Source organism: Mycteria americana, chromosome 12, assembly GCF_035582795.1.
Source record: "Mycteria americana isolate JAX WOST 10 ecotype Jacksonville Zoo and Gardens chromosome 12, USCA_MyAme_1.0, whole genome shotgun sequence".
NCBI lineage: Eukaryota > Metazoa > Chordata > Aves > Ciconiiformes > Ciconiidae > Mycteria > Mycteria americana.
In genome coordinates this window covers 18,239,764-18,259,405 of record NC_134376.1, presented here as the reverse complement: position 1 = coordinate 18,259,405, position 19,642 = coordinate 18,239,764, and the positions used below count along the sequence as shown (strand labels likewise).

At 50.6% G+C, this 19,642-nt stretch overlaps 1 protein-coding gene across 3 annotated transcripts in view; it reads right to left on the bottom strand.

The window, feature by feature from the left end:
- Window positions 1-19,642, bottom strand: part of RAB11FIP3 (RAB11 family interacting protein 3) — an 80,044-nt gene that overhangs the window by 37,141 nt on the left and 23,261 nt on the right. For all 3 annotated transcript variants that reach the window (XM_075515701.1, XM_075515703.1, XM_075515702.1), the window contains exon 3: window positions 3,189-3,280. In XM_075515701.1, coding sequence (XP_075371816.1) covers window positions 3,189-3,280 — 92 coding nt within the window. The remainder of the gene's footprint in view (window positions 1-3,188; window positions 3,281-19,642) is intronic.

Below are 19,642 nucleotides of genomic sequence, written 5' to 3'. Positions count from 1 at the left end.
AGTATCTGACATTACAAAGGTCCCTGAGTGAAGTGTCAAAGTTCAAACCTTGCCCCCTTCAAGAGGCTTTTATGCCCTTACTGGAAGATGCAAGTGTTGGTGGTTCTCTCTGTAGAGCAAACACTCGCTGAAAGACACCAAAACTGGGTACTCGGGGTTTTCCGCATCTTCAGCTCTCTCTAATGACAGCCACCAGAAGAGGCGATGAGTCACCAAGAAAAGCAACCTTATTAACAAAGAGAAGACATTTTTCATTTAGACTGCTTAAAGCACTTGTTTACACTTGGTTGAACAAACATTTAGTAGAAAAGCTCTCTGTCAAGGCCCTAACACTTGTAAGAGCCAAGTACTCAAACCACTGTGATTTTGTGCTGTTTAAGGGGGACCAGTGCCGATACTCCAAATCCAGCAGCCACGATTACTCTCAGCACCATGGCAAATGCAGCACCACTTCTTCAGCTCGCCTTTCAAACATCCTCTGACGTGACGTGAGAGGAGAAAAGCTAGCTGCGCTCCCTCGCCCCATGGCCCTGCCAAAGCAAGAGGGGCTCGCCCGTTGTCCACCAGCTGCATTTTGGGGGCCGAGAACGAAGCTGTCGTGTTAAAGAAGCTGTTTAGCTGCCCGGTGGTCCCACGTAGCAGCAAGTTTGAGAGCTGCGTGCTCGCTGTGCACCGTCTTCCCAGGTCTGAAACAGGGACATTTGAGAATACAAACTGCTTTTTGGTGGTGTGGGAGGTCTACTCGGAGGAAAGGCAATGCCTTCACTTTCGGTAGGGTGCTTTCTCCCCCTCCTCTCTTCCAGATGAATCCAAGCAAGGTGGAATATATACTGGGAAAGGCCATTTATTCTGTTTTCTGTCTTGCGACTTCCAGAGCAGCTGCCTGCTGCACCTAACGAAGAAGGGCATGCCAGAGCCCTCCCGCCAGCAGACAGCTCTGCCAGGCAGGGCAGCACGGTGCTCCTGTGAAAAACACCCATTTGCTGCTCCCGGCAGGTTGCTTTGTGCGACGGCTTCTCTCTTCCCCCCTCCCTGAGACAGCTGAGGCTTTCCAAGGTACAGCACTACAGGACATGTGCAATAAAACGCACGTTGGGAACTCACTGCTCAGCTAAACAAGAACAAAAAAACCATGCTCCCCAAGACACCAATTTATTTTTACACTCGCAATGCTGAGCGGTATTTCTCGATCTTGTTCTCATTCGCTGAACCTCTATGAAATCCTTGCAGGCTGGAAATTATTTTGAATCATGTATCCAAGACAACAAGGGTAATTCTTCCCCGGCATATTAAACATAGATGCCGACAGAGCTCTGATCTTTAGACTATTACCCTGAATTCAGTACAAGAATCCATTTACATCTTTCTGAAAAGGAGATTTCAGGATTCATCACCTTTTTCCTTTGGGTCACCTTGTCGTTTCAAGGAAACGATGGCCCAGCAGCAGAAGTATTTCATCCCAGCGGGGCACATACCCGGCTTGTTGGTATTCCTGCCCAGAATAGCTTGCAGCACTGACAGAGCTCATCTATGTTAAATTAGCCCTTAGAAAACATCCCTGCTCTGAATCTCAGAGAAGATCGTCCCTTGACGCAGGTCTGAGGAGCAACAAGCGAAAGCCCTTGCCTGCACGAGCACTGCGACGCAGACTGTCACAGCCTCTAAACCGCTCAGTCCAGTGGTTAAAAAGCACATCTGTGACCTTGTACCAGATAAAGAATACGAAAACCCATCTCCCTTCCTGCCTTTTCTTGTTCCCTTTCTACCCAGCTATCACGGGCTTTTGTAACCATCTTTCAAAAAGGAAAAATAATCTAATATTCAACACACCCCTGAAAGCCTTCTGGGGGAGGAACCCAGGATCTCACGCTCTTAAGGCTGTGTTCATCCGAGCAGTCCTAAGGGAATAAGCGACTTGCTGAGGGTGACAGTGCAAGTCTGTTGACTTGATCGAGAACAGGAGCCAGCAAACCAGCTCAAGAGAAAACCTGTGCTTGGCTGGGAAATGGGACGATGACCTGGTCGACTGTCAAGCCTAAGTCATCAAAGCACAAGCTTCAAGCCATCTTAAGCGATGGACCTGTGCTTCTCACTAACGTGGGGAAGACCAATTGCCCAACACCCAGTTTATCATTAGGAAACTCAAAAGAATAGCTTGAGCCTTTTATCAAGAAGTCACAAGGCCAAAATAACGTATTACAGACTATACAAAGCAAAGACATATATGTGCATGCAAATATAAAGGAGGCTGCAAGTCCCTTTGCAAGTAGCAATTTGTGCGATAAAAACATCCAGGGTACCAAGACACAAGAGTCAAAAGCCTGGAGAGGAAAGGTTGGAAAAGGAAAAGCAGAAGGAAGCTATTCAGTCCCCACGTGGGACTAGGGAGCCAGCTGGCCCTTTGTTCTGAAGGCACCTGCAGCACCTTCTGCTCCAAGCTGGAAGGCACGGAGCAGGAACGGAGGAAGCCTACCAAGCAAAGCCCCAAAGCCCACAAACAGAGACAACAGGTCACGGTAACAGCAGCCTCCTTTCTAGCTGGCGAGAGCAGACACAGGATGTTACTGCAGTATGCTCCTGTGCTAAGGAGGACAGAAGGGAACTGAGGGATGGAGGCCATAACTCTAACAACAGGAAAAAAAATCATGTCAGTCAAGCATCCTTGATCAAGCCCAAGAATAGAGAGAAAAACCTAAATTTTGGCCAGTAAAAGGCAGAGTAGAAGACAAACAGCACTAGGTGCCAACATCTGACCGCTCTGCCGTGCCTCTCAGGTAGGCTCCCGGCTGGTACATCTCAAAATCAGGCTCAGGTTCTCCAACCTCAGAAACCCCAGCAACAAGACAAACACGACAGCAGCGGGCACCCTTCCCACATTGCTGGTGTTTCACCACAAAAGAGATCTCCCTCTTTCACCCAGGGCAACATACTCCAGCATTCTGCGAGCTAAGACAGGACTAGCTGCGGGTTTTTGTTTTAATACCAATTTTAACTTAAACAGCACCAAATGCTTGGTGCAAATTCTCTGGGTCAGTCGCCCACAGATTAAAGGATCTGTCTTTACTACATGTTGAGCACCTCTGAGCCCTACCACAGCAAATGCTTTCTCCCCCAGCCAAACCCTCCATGCTCAAGTTTCACACCGTATACAGCTGACGTTTGCGGGAGTTAACAGCACTCATACTTGCCTCAAACGTGACGAAGTCATCAAACTCATCAGGACAGGCCGGGGCTTCCTCCTCAGGGGTGTATCCCATATCATACAACTGGCTGTCAGGATCTGCAGAGGAAAATAAAAAAGAAAGAGAATCACCAAAAGGAAACACGCACCCTCAAGCGAAGGCCGGCTTTGGGAGACACGACGGCAGAAGGACAAGAACTTCCTCTTGCACGCACCGGTGCCTTCAGCTTTCAGAAGGGACCTCTGCTTCCAGGCATCCTACCGCCGCCTCGGGTGGAAGGCAATTGGGATGGCTGCTCCCTGGCAGAGGTCCTACGAGGCCCCTTCCTGCTCGGATGGGGCTAGCACCTGGATTCATCCCTACCCCACCATGGTCTCCATTCCTTTTCCTGGTTTCTTCCCTATCTCTGTTTCCTGCATCCTCTTATTCTTCTCCCAGAAGGCTTTAATCCTGCTGTGGGCAGGGAATACATTAGATCTATGTGTGACAGCCAACTACCATGGGAACCGCAGAGAAAGCAGGCTGCACTGAAGCTTTTATCTTCTACTGCTCCTCCCGTGGCCAGCCACATCAGGAGCCATCCTCACAGGGGGACAGGAAAACAGGAGGTTTTCAAGGAGATTTCTTAAAAAAAAAAAAAGTAACTCCTCCCACCCCCAAACACCCATCTGCAGCAGAGTGGAGCAGCATTTCTCCGAGCCCTTCGACCGAGGAAGGGAGCATAAATTCCCCGTGCTCCCTCAAGCAACAGCTAATGCCTGATCCAGCACACGACCTAGATCACAGGCTGGAAACACCAAATCAAGATCAGATGCTGCAGTCCCAAAATAAATAGCAGGCTCAAACCCACATGCCTTGGAGCCGCAAGCGTTGCAGCACTAGGTTTGTCTGATGTCGATAAACTTGGCCGGGCAGAGGGAGTCATTTATGTCAGTGCTCCTAGAAAAGCTCAGCAATGGTCCAGATTTGGGGAGGGACAGGCTTTCCTTTTACGGCTGCTCGAGGCAGACGACGTGAGAAGAGCTACAAAGCAGGGTCTGCTTTCTGCGTCCATCAGGCTGGTGGCTTCCCAGCAGGCTGCCAGCACAGCCAATTCAAGTGCCTCCCCGGCCCGAGTCCAAAGCGAAGGGGCACATAAGTCGCATGACGTTTTGCCGCAGCCGAGCGGCAGAGCCGCCCGGATGGGATCATACGTCCTCCCTCAAAGGGCATATCCCTTTTATAGTCACAGCCAGGGCTCCCGCTTTGGGTCCATCTCCAGATACCAAGAAGGGCCATTGTCATTAAGGGGTTTGTACAGCTAGTACGAAGTCAAGGGATTAGGGCACAGGACAGCGTAAGAAGTCAGGCTTGCAGTAACACCCCTCCCACCCAAACACCCTCCCCAGTGCCTGTTTTAGCTGACCATTAAATGCAAACACAGTCAGGGCCCCAGGAGATACTGGAGCCACCGACCCGATGGGTACCAGCAGCCCACGGGGGTGGCAGAAGCTGAGCACGTGGCACCGAGAAAGGAGCCCTCCCCTAACCTGGGTCTGGGGCTCCCAGGGGTTAAACTGTAAGTCAAAACCAGGAATAAGCCAAATTGCTTTTCCAGAAACCAGCACACGACGCTGTGCTCTACAGTAAGCACACGGCAGGGTCACGGCTTCATCGGATGAAGGGTGCTCTTGTTCACAATTTATGACTTCATTACCCCTGCTGCTCTCCCCGCTCCGGCGCTGGGCAGCAGCGCTGCTATGAGCCGTGCTTCCAGCTGCTGGGGCTCCTGCGTGTAACCCTGAGCAAGGCAGCGAGATGCACGTGAAAATGCTGCTGCCCAAGCACGTTGCTCAAGGCAAAGCAGCCTCAGGCCACCTCTTACTTTAACTAATGGGTTTAGCACTGAATTATCTTAAGACAGTATTCTCCCTCTCCTCAAACGTTACCCTGTCCCCACCTGCACAGCTCCACCTACGGGTCTGAGCCTACAATTGGGAAGACTTTTCCCAATAGTTATCCCTGTCCCGACTCCAAAATTTGCAAGCCTGATTGCTGACAGCAGGGAGGACCGAGGGGATGGGGACAGCAATCTGCTTGCTGCAAAGCCACGGGAGCACCTGAGAGTGGGTCTCACCAAGAGGAGCCTCTGCCCACTTCTGAGAAAACCAAACAGTGCTCCTGAAAGGCAACCCATGTCACATTGTCGAAAGAGGGGGGCAGCCAGCCACGTCTCTTCCCAACTACAGATCACAGCACGCAGGCAATGGCCACCTCCAGAGAGGTGGCTGTGATGTACATGGGAGCATCCAAAGAGCCAGATCAGCTCACCGGGACACAGGCTGCAGGCACAGTGCCCCGGTCCTGAAATATAGTGCCCATGTCCCAGCACGAGCCCCGGTGACAGCTCTGCTCTCCGCAGCCTCCGAGCATGCCCTGGCACAGCACAAATGCTTCATCTGCAGCACATCTGAATCCCCAAGTCGACAGCGGCAGGACTCCAGCCAAACAGCTGGGTGCTGGGCAGCCGCCAGTGTTTCCAGCTGCCTGATCTCACACCTCTGCCGGACACAGCTGGGCAACCCAGCCAGCCTTACTGGTGCCCACCCTGCAAGGCCATCTCCAGTGCTGCTGGTGGCACCCCATGGCAGCCCTGGGAACCACAGAGCACCCTGAAGGCAGCGGACCCAGGCACAGGCTGCTCCCTTCTGCTTATTCCCATATCATTTCTTTTCCTCCCCCTCCCAAGTACACACAGAAAAGCTTCCTGCTTTTCTACAGGCACAGATAAAGACATTTATTCCGCTCCTTCCTTCCAAAGGGACTTGAAAAGGGAGGATTTACAGTCAAGTGAAGGCTTCCAGTTCTCTTCAGAAGCAGGGGTATAAAGCGTGGGCAGACAACGCACAAACAGCTCCCCAACATCAGCTGCCTCCTGTACAGCTCTTGCCCAAACCGAGTGCTCCTGGAGCCTTCCCAGCCCTCCGGGTGTTTCTTGGTGTAGGGGCAAACATGAGACTGGTTGCTCCATCTGTCTGCAGAGCACCCAGCCCAAAGAGGGGGTTTCTGCGCAGGCAAGGTTTATTTTGACAGCAAGCTCCACTGTAAAAAGCAAGGAAAGACCATTTGAGAGGTCACCTGCACCCTTGCTGGTGGCACAGCCAGCAGAAGCCATGCCCAGGAGACTGCACTCTGTGTTTCCACCTCCCCATGCTCCACGTCAGAGAGCAAAGACAAACACCACCACAAACGAAGGTTGACTTTTCTGCTCGATTCATTCCCTCCCCCTCTGAAAAAGCCATATGGTGCTTTGTGTATAGGGAGAGTTGCCATGGAGAGCTTGCCTGCAAGTCTTCCAGCACAATAGGCTGCACTAAGCTTTCAAATTCCTGCCCAAAAGAGCCAAAAAAACCCCAAGAGAGCCTTGCTGCTCAACTGGCACTCCCTATGTGAAGAGCACCATCCTCCAGGCGCAGAAGGAGGCATGCGGTGGGAGCCGGAGGGCTCCGCTCGCTGTTCTCCCCCACCGCACCATTAAGAGGGCGGGAGGATGGCCATGGGCCGCCAGCAGTAGCACTGCACAGCCCTGCTCCAGCGGCACATGGTGGGCACAAATGCTCAAATTCCCTCCCCTCTCCGCCTTGGATCTCAAAGCCAAATCCCAGCTGACACCCGACTCTCTTTCACATCCCCTTCTCCATGCCCCTCACACCATAAAGCATACTTTCACCTCTTACACTCATCCCCAACTTCACTTCACCTCTTTCCTTCCTCTTCTTTGAGAGTCGATGTGATCAGCATACTTGGAGTCACCTCTTTCCAACGCTGCTCAAAATCACAGCTTTCGCCCAAAGATGTGGATGTCATTAGGGACTGCCTTTTGTCCTCGCACCTGAGCGTCCGTGACTGGCTTCTCCTGTGGTTTCAGCTCTATCCGTCACTCCCACTGCTAGTCCCATTACATCCGTGCACAGCCAAAAATCTCAAAGCTAAAAATCAGGCTCCGAGACACCCTCCAGGGAGCCTTCCTGCCCAACAACCTCCCTGCAAAGAGACTATAAGCTATATGCTAGGTCCTTCTCCCAGATTAACTGCACTAATTTGACTGGACTATGTGGGCAGGGTACCAGGCATCTGGATAAAGCTTTAGTTGAACTGTTGTGGCAGCACTGTTTTACCAGGGTTATGCAGCTGACGTAGAATTACAGAAGTAATTGTAACCAGTAAGACCAGGCACATGTACTATATAATCCAGTGAAGCTAAGGTGAATTTTGAAAAAAAAATATATAAAGTTGTCTACTATGAGGCACCTGCAGCGTCCTTTTGACACCTTCTCCAATCCCTGCCTTGAAGCTTCCTGTTGCCCAGCATGTGCTCATTCAAACCCCACTGAGATCACCACCTTCCAAGCTCATCGCATCAACCACACCACTCACATGGGAGATGGAGATTTTGCCACGGGTCCAGCTCTGACCAGTCAGCCACAGCACTTTTTCTCCCACACATTTGATTTTCTGCTTTCCACAGTGCTACCCTGTTTCTTGCTGGCTTCTGCCTCTGCACCAAATCCCGCATGTCCCTCTACTCTTAAGACGCCCTCATTCCTCCCAGAGTTTCAAAAAATCATTGTCCAAACTGCTATGTAAAGCTTCTGACAAGGACCATCTCTGTCTGAACACATCTGCATGCTCTCCTGCTGATGGAGTATTCACCCTCGTCTTTTACGCCAACTGCAAGCCAAGGGCAACCTCTGTCCAGCATCCAAACCTCTAGAGGCACTGCCAACTCCGAGGAGCAGCACTGCCAGCAGCAGAGACTCAGCCAGCTGCACGGAGATTTCTCCTGGACGTACAGCGTACATGCAGGTAGAGAACAAGCAGGACGGGTCCCGGGCTCTTCGTGGGGGTGAATGCGCGCTGAGCTCTTGCAGTGGCCAGAGACGCACCCTTCGCCATCTCGTTGTGCTGGCAGGAGAACCGCTGAGCTTCAAGAGGGCTCCGATGTGCAACAGTAACCTGGGCTTTTCAAGAAACGCAACACAGCGTAGGGCTACAGGAACAGAAGTCCCGGGGTACAGAAGGCTCCTGAAATAGATTCTAAAAACTGCTTTCAGAAGACAGGATTTCAGTGAAAAGGCACCTTGAGTGAAGAGCTGTGGGTACAGCAGTGACACGCAGGTCAGAAACAGAGCCAGTTTTATTGGCTTCATACAGGAATGACCTAGAAAAACAGAGCCTTTCAGAAGTATTTAAGTCATCTGCCAACACACACTGTACATACTGCTGCAAGCCACAGAGCCACAAACTCAAAGTGATTCAAACAGTATGGATTATGTGCAGCTAACAGACCTGAATTATTCAGCGCAGGAATAAGGCTAAGAACCTGCATGAACGGCACAAAACAGAACAGACCCCAAAAAAGGCAGGACGAAGTTATGGTTGGCTTAAGAGGACAACTGATATAAACCGAACTCCCTTACTGGGCAGGCTGCTTGAAAACAGGGTGGCAAAAAAGAGACAAAGCCAAGTATTAAAAAATTACAGGCATTTAGGAGGATCTTGCATCCAGAGCAAAGAGACAGAGGGGAAGCCACTGTCCAGTATTTCCAGAGGCAGCTCAGGGTCTTGTGCTTTCACTGAAGCTCGAGCACCCATGTGTTGTTAGTCCCTGCAGGATAAAGCTAACACCAGTCCAACCATCCACCCTTTTGCTTCCCGTAAGTGATCCAGGAGTATGTTTATAATCCGATGTTCACGTACAAAGTGGTAGCACTGATCGGAGCTGGAGAGAGCCACTTTCTGCTATCTGCTTTTCCTGTAGCTCAACCTGTTGACTCCTCCAGAGATGAGACAACGGGCCAGGAGCACATATTGAAGACTGTAATTTTACAACAAAAATTAGACAACGGAATAAGTGAGTGGCAAGCTCAGGCTCCCAAGCAGGCAGTGTCAGAATTAAGATTGCTTACACGACCCTCACCCGAGCCCCTCTCAGCTAATGTACTTTAGCAATCCTTCGTTTCCTGAATATCATTGCTCATGGATTGGTACTTATCACATATTCCTTTTGATCCTCTTTATACAGTGCAGGCCCTCAAGCTTTGTTTAGACATACCATCTAAAGACATAATAAAAAGAATTAACTTCGTGGTATCCAAGCACTTTGCAAGCATAAATCTAGCTGCCTTCAATTCATCTCAGAGACCAGGTGAGCACTGCTGCCTCCGCTGCAGCGATGAACCAGAGACAAGAAGCCACCACTCACATATGTGGGATTTGGTATTGAGTTTAACATGTGTCCTCGTTCTTAATTCTCAGCAATTTGAGCTGTCTTTTCAGTGTGTGCTAGTCATCAAGACCAGCTCAAATTCCTCCAGACTTGTGTCAGCCTGGAACAAAGGCTCTCTGCTGGAGGTGTGGAAAATGAGGAGCAGGCTTGTGGCCACCAGCAAATGGTTAAGAGCCACTTCGTGACATACCAGCAAAAAAGGCTGAGACTGAGCCTCCAAAATAGCACAAGCTTCCCTGGTGAGGAGAGCTCCTGATGTCCTCCATCTCCTTCACTCTAGCTTCTACTTCCAACAACTCTATATTTCAGGAAACAAAGCTGGATTTTGCAGCCAACAGCTTTATTCCCTGTTCTGTGAAGAGAATGAGGCAGGACCTCTTTCAAGAGTGCATGCAACTATGCAAACAGAAGGTCCTAATTTAGCTTCCCAGGGCACAGTCAATGTACATGCAACCTCTGGGACATCCAGCAGCTGGTCTCTTGTCAAGTGCCTAAGTACATGTAAGCAGAAACTCTTCTAGATGCTCCACATCCAGCCCGATTCGGGCAGGAGCACACAGAAGACAAGTGGCACCTCTTAGACAAGATGGACCCGCCAGCAAAATAAAAGTAAAAGAGAACCCTGGCTCAGAAGCCCAGATGCATCAGAGCTTTTGACATATCAGATAACGCAGGCAGAAACAAAGACGTTTCTCAGCCCACTCAGAGGCCACTCACCATCAGCCGGGGCAGTGGCTGGAGGGCACCGTCCCACCATGAAGCACTTCAGCCCTCCACACCGGCTCCAGCTCAAAGCTCCCACATGGAGAAATCGAGATAGCAGTTAAAACCAGTTCAATCCTCCCCAGCTCATAGCTTCCAACCTTGTGCCCGAGAAATGCCTTGCAATGTACTTACCTTCAAGCACAGCTAAATACCATTACCAATGCAGTGCCTGGTTGCAAAGCCATTAGTAAAAAACTAAATACAGTTATTTATGAAGTGGGCAAGTCTGAGATCAGAGGCTAGGTCTCAATCAGAACTCAGGCTGAGTTTGGGGGGGAAATTGGGGAAATAAAATACATAAGAGAAGAAGAGACATGAAACTACACCTGCAGGGAGAATTCTACCCAATGCGGCATTTCACAGTTCTGAGCCATCTCTTAGAAGCGATGGTTGTGTTGCTCAAAAAAGTCCTGTCTGTTACAGTGAGTGTCAAGCAGCCAGTTTGTCCTCCTGCTGCTGGCCATAGTAGAGCAGTTTGGAGCCCCTGTCCTCCAAAGTCCCTTGAAAGTTACACAGATTAAAAGGAAAACGCTCCTTAAGACTCACATGATTGAATACCCTTCCCTTTTTCTCCCCCCAACTCTCAACATTGCCAAAAAATCCCTTCTGAAATGAACCAAACTGTGTCCCACGCATCACTGGAGAAGAGGGGAGCTGTACTCTAAAAAGTGCTTTTGCTCAAACCGGCTTCTGTAAAATAAAATATTGCCCAGAGAAAAACAAGGTAAGGGAGGAGGGTCCTATAAGCTTGGGTTTTAGTCTTTTTTCCAGCATAAGATTCCCCAAAGTGAGGAGGATGGTGTCAGAGACATCGCACCGGCTGACAACCCTTCCTTCCTGCCGTTACTGAGAAAATGCAAACAAACAGGTGACTGAATGCAGCATTCGGAAACCACAAACTACGCAATGCAGACACCAGCAGGGATCACCGGTGCTTCATTCAAAGCTAGTTGAATTACTAGGGAAATAAACTGTGAAAACTGTCCAAATGAGGTTTATTAAAAGGTTTTGGTAACGTTTCGTTGGCTGGAAGAGAATCCACCACCGTTATTTGTGCCTGGCCATTCTCTTGCAGGTGGGAGACAGTTGAGAAACACGACTATTGGAAGCATTGGACCTTTTCAATCCAGACTACAAGATCTCTGGGAAGGGAACCCAGGGGCTGAGAGGTTACAAACATGATGTTGCCCAGTTCCTACCGCCTCAACAGGAGCGTTTTTATTAGAAGTTGTTGCATTATCTCTGCTGACCTCTCTCTAAGTGTAGACTGCATTAATAAAGCCACATGCAAAACAAAAAAGGCTTCAAAAACAAGCAAGTGGAGAAGCGATGGGGGAACGTGAGTCACTGACTCAGTGCAGCTCTGCTCTCAAAGTTGCAAGAGCAGCACGGGAGCAAAGCTGCTCCGCCGTGCACGCGTCGGGCTGCAACAGGCGACAGTGGTCCTTCACTGTCATCCTCTGAATCTCTAATTGGCAAATTCAGCACTGGTCACCTCGTTAGCAGGAGTCTTTCCTATCTGAAGGAGAAATAAGCTGCCCAGTGGCTAAACAGATTTACAGGAGCAATCAAACTGTATGCACTTGGAAAAGATGATCATCGCGGAGAAAGACATCTGAGGGACACACGCACCAACCCAGGAGGTGCCGTGGCTTGGTACAGGCAGGACAGGATCGAGATGAAGAAGTGAGCCGTGGTTAGTCAGCACACCAGGGAAAGGTCTCTCTCGACGCGGGGGATGCGCTGCCCACCGGAGCCAGCCCGCCCGCTGCTCACCCATCACAGCCCAACTCAGCAGCTCTGCAATTAGGACCAATTTCCCCAGCAAAGCCACATCACACACAGCCTCTCCTGTCTAAGAGCGAGACCAGGAAACGCTCAGAAGAAACAAGCTTTTGCCACATCAACTTGTCAAGGCGTCACAAGGGTACACTCACCGCACAGTCACAAGCCTCCAGGCTGTGACAGAGCCGATCAGGGCTCTTAGAGAAGCAGAAGTCGTAGGTGAGTAATTATCCCTCCATTAATAACACCAGATTGACTGGATTCCTAACGAGAAATGGTCTGACAGCTCTGGCTTGCCTGCTGGTGCACAGGCAGGACGGTGGGCTACTTGCTTTCCTTTACCTAAGCTTGGGAAGCCAACCCTACCTGACCCCTGGCCAGACATTTCTGGCGAGGACGGAGGAGACATGCCCCAGCTTCCTGGGTCGAGCCGAGCATTAACAATCCCTCACTCCGGAGCTAACACCCAAACCTGAGAAATCAAAACAGGCAGGACCGAAACCACCACCACCACCACCCATCTGGAGCCACCAGCCCAGCCTCCTCCCACGCACTCCCCAAACCACAGGCTAGCCCAGCCTCCCAAAAGTATTAGCAGCAACAGATGTGGAACAAAACAGCATACTCCCGACAGAAAATAAGACATATGATGGCGAAATACTGAGACAACAGATGGATGATGAGAAATGTCTATTTTCTAACAGAAGTTGCCTTTGTTTTCCTTTTAGTCATCACCTCCGTAGGAGAGAGCGCGCTAAGAATCACTCCGAGGCTCCGATGAAACACTGCTCTCCGTTTTTATATTGACTATCTCCCCAAGAAAACAGGGAGTCCCTGCAGGGCTTTTTCTTCTCCTTTGCCAGAGAAATTAGTTTTCTTTTGGTGCCAAACTTAGGCCTTTCTTTTGCAATTTAAACTCACCCCAGCTTGCCTTTATCAGGCCTGGGTTATGGTCCGAGGGCCTAAGCAGCCACCACACGTTTCCTTTACCGGTATTTCATGAGGACACAGGGAAGTCCCTGCTCAACCCCCCCACCCCGTAATTTACTGCGATTCGCAAGAAATCTGGCTACGCAGTAGTGCTTTCCCCTCACAAGGAGCTGTGTGCAAACGTGACGCCGCGGGCACTGAACCCCAGCTCAGCTGCTTGCCGCAGGAAGCGAGGGGCGGCTTCGCAAGGAACTAGATTTCCCTCAGACTGCGTGTGTATTTTGGACCCGCAGCCTGTTACAATCCATGACGGTGACGGGATGCAACAAGATTTCTCTGGCATATGCCTCAAAATATTCATAAAGAAAGAATTCTCAAAATGGGAGAGATGCTCGTGCCAATCTCCCGTTCCCCGGGACCCCGAGGGCTGCTGAGCCTTAGCAGCACTTCTACGGCAGCACATTTGAGTAATTCCCCGCCGTTTATCCCAGAGCTGCCAGGAGGCCTACGGACACAGTTTCTACAACACTTCTGCGCTTCTCCCGAAAGTAGGTCAATGCAGCATGTCATCTGCCAGGCTGCTTTTGGGAAGACGCGCTCCCCGCTCAGGCATGGCGCGCGTCGAGCGGGCCAGCCTCGGCCCTGATGTAACCCTTCACCCAGCTGCCAAGCTACAAAAATGAATAAACCCAATTGTTTACGTAAATTAAAAGAGAAATACAAACCACAAAAAGCCATGGTGAGCCAGAAATGCTCCCCCCCCTCCCCCCATCCAAGTCCTTTCCCTAGTGTATCATAGCAGAAATAAATAGTGACTTAAAAGAGCTTGACAGCGATGCGGGCTGTGCGGTTCTGCTCACCGCTGCTCCAAAGCTCGGCAGCAGGACAGGTTTCAAGCTGAGGAGCATCTCCTCGCTCCCCACCTCCCCAGCCACTGCTCCTGCTTTGAAGGGGAACAAGCAGTTACCCGTGCTCATCCAAATCTCCTGCTTACACTAACGCGGGGAAAGTTTGTAGTCAGAGTTAACCTTGTTGAATCCTGGCAGGTGCACGACTGGAGAGAAATAGTTTCGCAGGTGGTGGTTTTGTTCCTGGTTTTGCTTTTAAGAAGTAAATATCCTTCCTCCCAGTTGAGCCAGTTTGGAGTTATCCTTTCCAGCGTGAAAGTATTCCAAAACAGAGGATAAGCACGTGCGTCAGGAGTGCCGTGCACTGACCTCCCACCTCCCCACTGCTATCACGGAGGAAGCAGAGCTGCTCCCTGCCCCGCGCCGGCTGTGGGCAAGCCGAGGAGCATCCTCGCCCTCCAGCCACGCAGGCCGCGGTTCGCTCGGCGGCGGCGATGCGGGAGCCACAGCGGGGGTACGAGCAGCTATTAAAAACAAGCACGGAGAACAAAGCTACATTTGCAAAGGTAGGCGTCCCCTTGTTTCAAGAGGATCTGGCAGCAGGCATCCCAGAGAGCATCCCTCTCTTTGAGGCTGGGCTAGCAGCTGCCTACGCTGTACAACATTTTGGGACTCCTGGGAGCAGAAAACTGACTTTTCTTCTCCAAAGACAACCGTGTGATGTGGGCTGGAGGAAGAGAGCAAACACCCCAGTGCCGCCTGCCCTGAGGCCTTCTCCTGTGTCATCCCCTCACTTAGGAACAGCCTCTAGGGATGAAAGTTGGGCTGGCCTCAACCTGCTCAGTTCTTCATCTATTTGTACCTTCATGAGGAGGACCTCTGTCCCACCCCTATCCCCCTCACACCCTGAGCCCCAGCCCTTCACAGGAGAGTGCCTCTGGGCCCCCAGATACCCCTGACCCTCTCCTGCTAGAGGTGCCTCTGCAGGAGAGGGATGGAGAGACCTCAGGCCATTTTGACCACAGGACACCACCAAAGCAGCTCGCCTCCACCATAGACTAGCGCATACACTCCTAATTCCCCATTCCCTGTGAGCGGGGAGAGTTACACAGACTCGACAGACAACCCTCACACGTTTCCATGGGCAGGCCCAGTGGTTTCCAAGACAAGTGTTTAAGTACCACTATTTCAACAGAAAGACCAAGTTCAGTACTTCCAAGAAAGGCTTGGCTGCTTCTGTCCCTAGCAGAAAGGGTCACGGACGACGAGCACATGGACTCCAAACTTAACGAGCACAGTAATGGTGCTACAAGCATCCCTCTGCACTACAGGGATGAGGAGTTCTCTGATCTACAAAGAACAGCACTACAAAGAACACCAGGGGATTTTTTTTTTTTTTTTTCAAGTATACGTATAAATTTTAAAACAACATTTAAGTCTTCACTCCTTTCAGGGGCAGTACATATAGTACATATGTATATATATGCCAGAGCAGAGCAAGATGCAATGCAAAAAATTGCAGAAGACATAATTAGAGCAATTTTGATTTTATTCTTGCTCATGAATCAATCTTGATTTCCCATTCACGGCAGCCCCTATTCCCTGAACAACAGCTGTACACAAAGAGGCATCTGTCCTACCTTCAGCCATCAAATGAGCTGTCTCCCTAATCAGTGATGGTTTAGCCAGGGTCAGGAACAGGCAAGATCAGCAGGGAAAGTCTTCACTGCAGCAATGCTGCATGAATAAAGAGATCAGCAGATCTGATGAGAACGTAGGAAGTGCTCATACCAGCGCCAGATACTCACCGAGTTTAGTCAAACGTGCACACAAGCTCTCCTTCCATCTGCTAAGCTTCAGTGAAGACTTTCCTTTTAAAAAGCAAACACCTTGAATATTAAATTGGGCCTGGGTACCCCCACTGAGAAAGCACGCTTAGATGTCAGCAGTAGCCTGTTGCAAATACTGCCGTATTTCCAGCATCAGTCTGGAAGAGAGACCACTGAAGACGCACACAAACACAGCCTCAGAAATAATTACTGGATTGGGAGCGTGTAAGGGAATGTAAGCTTTGGCTTCTGGAATTATCCCTGTGCAAGGAAAGTTTTCGTTTTGCGTAGCAAAAGCCATCTGCAATGCAGATCCTACAGAGGGAAAAAAAACTACACACAAACCAAACAGCGGTTTACTTCACCAGACAGAGCCAGATATCCAACACGCTCTGCACCTTCAAACGCTCTGCAGAGCCAGAGCGGATCCATGTCACCAGGGCAGCAGCCAGCCTGGCTCTCCAGAAATTAATTCAGAGCCACCGCGTGCTATCTAGCAGGCTCATACAAGCTCTAAGTGGTTCACGGGCACCCAGAGCCGTGATCTCAGAGACATCATCCAAGCACTATCAGATCCAGAGGCGTCTCCGAGACGCCAGATCAGCAATGAGCAGTGCAGCCGCGGGAGCGGGGAGCATTGCTGCTCCCCTGGCAGCAAGGCTGCAGAGCACAACCTGCACGTGGGGTGAGCAACACAGGGATAATTACTCAGATCTGGTTTTGAGAACGATGTGCAGTTCTCTGTAAGCTTTTAAGACGTTAATGCTCACAGCCTTCATCCCAGGGGAGGGCTGGGTACGTGCTTTTCTTTCAGGAAATTCCCAAATCGGTATTCAGCTACCAGGAGCACACCAACCATTTTGGGACATGAAATGCCAGTTGCAGAAACTGCAGCCTCTGCTCCAAGGATACACCCATTGAAATCCTCCCAGGGCTGCTCTCGGGAACTGAGCGATGCGGCCCCACAAAGACTCCGACCGACTCGAGTTCACACTGCTGCCAGTTCCAATTAGCAGCGGCACAGCGCTTCTACACAGGCTTTTTGCAGCAGCCTGCCCGCACGCTGCCAAAGCAAGCCAGCCAGCCCAGCCGAAGCCCTGACCGCTGGCCAGCCCTTTATTTGCTATTCAGCACCCTGCCCTGCACCCGCCCCAGCCCTGCCTCGCTCTGCAGCTCCGCGCTTTTCCCTTCCAGCCTGTCGTTTGGAAACCTGTCAAATGCCTTTGGTAAGCTGAACACACTCCTCCTGCTGAATGCCTCTTATTCAACCCCACTGGGTATCTCCACTGAGCTGCGGCTCATCCTTTCGGCACGGCAGCCAACTCCTGAACCAGCTACCCCCCGAAGCTGGCAGTGCCAGGGGTCTCCCCCAGTCCTGCTCCCCGCTCGCTCCTGCCAGCGGCCTGCCGTCCCTGCAAACAGGAACTCAGTTATAGCTTCCAGGTCTGGGTGTTGGCTCTGGAGCTGGATTTTCCATCTTCCCAAATCCAAAGAGCTTTTAGTTGAAGCATTTGAAAAAGGATTTGACTACTTCCATCCTCAGGCCCTCCCCTGAGCTCATGAACACATCTATTTCTCAGTGGATGCACCGTCTGTTCTCGATGCACAGGGGCCCCTTTGTTCAGGGATCGGAAGCCAAGGCAGAAGGGATGGACGAGGCTGCGAGCTCCAGGGACGCACCTTCCCCTGCCTGTCACAGCACTCATTCGAACTGGCGCCAACAGCAATCCCCCTGCATGCAGGAGGGTACCTGCACAGAGCCATTCCCAGCAGGCTTTTCTTTGGGAGACAGATGTTACAGATGTTTCAGTTCAGAGCACGTGCATGAATTATGCGACCTGTTCATTACTGCTTTTGAGTTTGAGTAAGAGCATTGGTCTGCTACAAAGAGGAGACATTAAATATGTCCTACTACATGCAGAGGCTTCTAGAAAAAACAGGTATCTGAAGCTTAAAGGGTTCTTAAGTACCCTGACAAAGAGAGGAATCTGCTTGTGAGCACAACCCTTGTTGTTTGTTTGCATCCAGCTGTGTCTGATTCTACCCAGATTTTGCGTTTGCCAGCTAACTCCCCCTCCAGCAGCTCCTGCATCCAACACACAGCAGACTAGCGTTGCTCTTTGGTCTAGGCATCTTGGCTTTAAATTATAGACTTCATCTCACTACCTTCTGTGCCATGGCCAGCTCCTTGCCATACAGATAGACAGAGACCTTACTCGTGGTCCGTGTTTTCTAAGTGGCTTGCATACAATGCCTCATACCTGGTTCTTACGGAGAAGACCCCCATGAGCTGTAGCTTCTGAGCACGATGAATGCAGCAGTCACACTGGCTCCCCATTTCTTTTCCCCTGCAGACTAGAAAGATGTCCCATTGGATTGCACTGATGGTAGCCAGGTGCACCAGGTTTTCCTCTGGCTGTGGATTCCCCAGGCATTATACACCTTATCTGGCTTCTTTAAGCATGCTCTATAACATACTCTCCTCTTTCACATCAGTATCATTACTGCCTCCACTATATAATCAGGTTCTCAAGTTTTACAATACAATACAAGGCCCTAAAATTCTACTTTTCAGAGTTATTTATCATCCCTGGCTCACCGCCAACATTTATTTCACAGTTTCCCCTTCTGCTTTGCTATTGACACGTTGCAGGACAGGCGAGTCGTCCGGGCACCGTTCACACAAACTTTAAAAGCAGGCAAACCACACGCTTCAGGGAGCAGGGGGAGGACAAGGGTGTCCCAGCAGCCACGCCACCCCACGAGCAAGAAGGGCTGAGACACAGCAGGTTGTGAGGAGCTGAATCTGTCCCAGCAGTGTCTCTGAGCTGCCTCCCCGTGCCCGAGGCCGGGCAGACGCCCACGGTCCCCGTGCCAGCCTGCTCCTGATGAACGCTCGGAGCTGGGCCTGAGAACCGAGCCCAAGCGCCCGAGAGCCACAGGCTCACCATCTCCCGCAAAGGTGAGACCCCAGGGACCCTCCAGGCTCCGCCACCACCACAGCACTCTAATGGCAATCATATACATGCAGCAGGCAAAGATATATACACACATGATGACCGCATTTTCATCTTAAGTCTTCTCTTTGGGAAGGGTAGAAGATAAGGCAGCCACAACAGGCTAAAGACTCTCCTTACAGTCTCAAATGCAGCTTCTGTAGCATGCAAGTCACTTTGCTCTTCCCCCCCCGCCAGTCAACATTACCTGGCCAGACACAAGGTTACAGTGGCAGAGAGATCACAATTGTTTCACGGCAGCGGAGAGATGGCATTGTGGCTTTCACTGCTGTCCGAGTGATTAAATGGTGCTTTGCTCCGCACTGAAGGCAGAGGCAAGTTTGAGGAGTCCTAGATCAGCATGCTCCTCAGCCAGTCGGAACATACCTCAAACAGCTGGCACAGGAATAGGACCGAGGAGTTTAGTATCGTCCCTGGATGTAAAGGCCAACCGAACACGAAAGCAGTTGTAAGGAAAGCAGCCGACTATGCAAGTTTCGCTGGTTTTGTAACTGCACCTTCAGTTTGCCAAGTTAGACCATAAGAGCTCGAGTAAAATCACAGCTATTCTCCTACAGAGAGTCTCCAAGAGAGGGGGGAGAGGGAAAGTAGAGCATCTTCAGAAATAAACCCTCACCTACCGTCAAGACAGGCATCGCAAGGTACGAGCTTACATCAAGTCTCACTTCAGTGGCTGACCAAAGAACTACAGAGTACCAGGAAATGCAACAGAACTATCTCTGGCTAAAAATAGGCCAAGCTAATTAACAAAACCTCGTTAGAAGGGACACCCAGCAGCAAGCATAACCTCTTCTTTCTTTACAAAGGGATGATCAATATTGACCGTCTCAACAGCAGCAGCAATCCTCAAGATCACTTCAACGTGAGCAACTGCTCAGCTGGTAAGACTCAAAGAAACTCTCTCTGTACCCTGGCCTGGGTTTCTTTTATAGCTGTTTAATGCGGTGCAACATTAGAGAGCTCTGCCTTTCTTAGCCACTGTAATAAATACATATCAATCTCTTTCAAGTTCAATAAA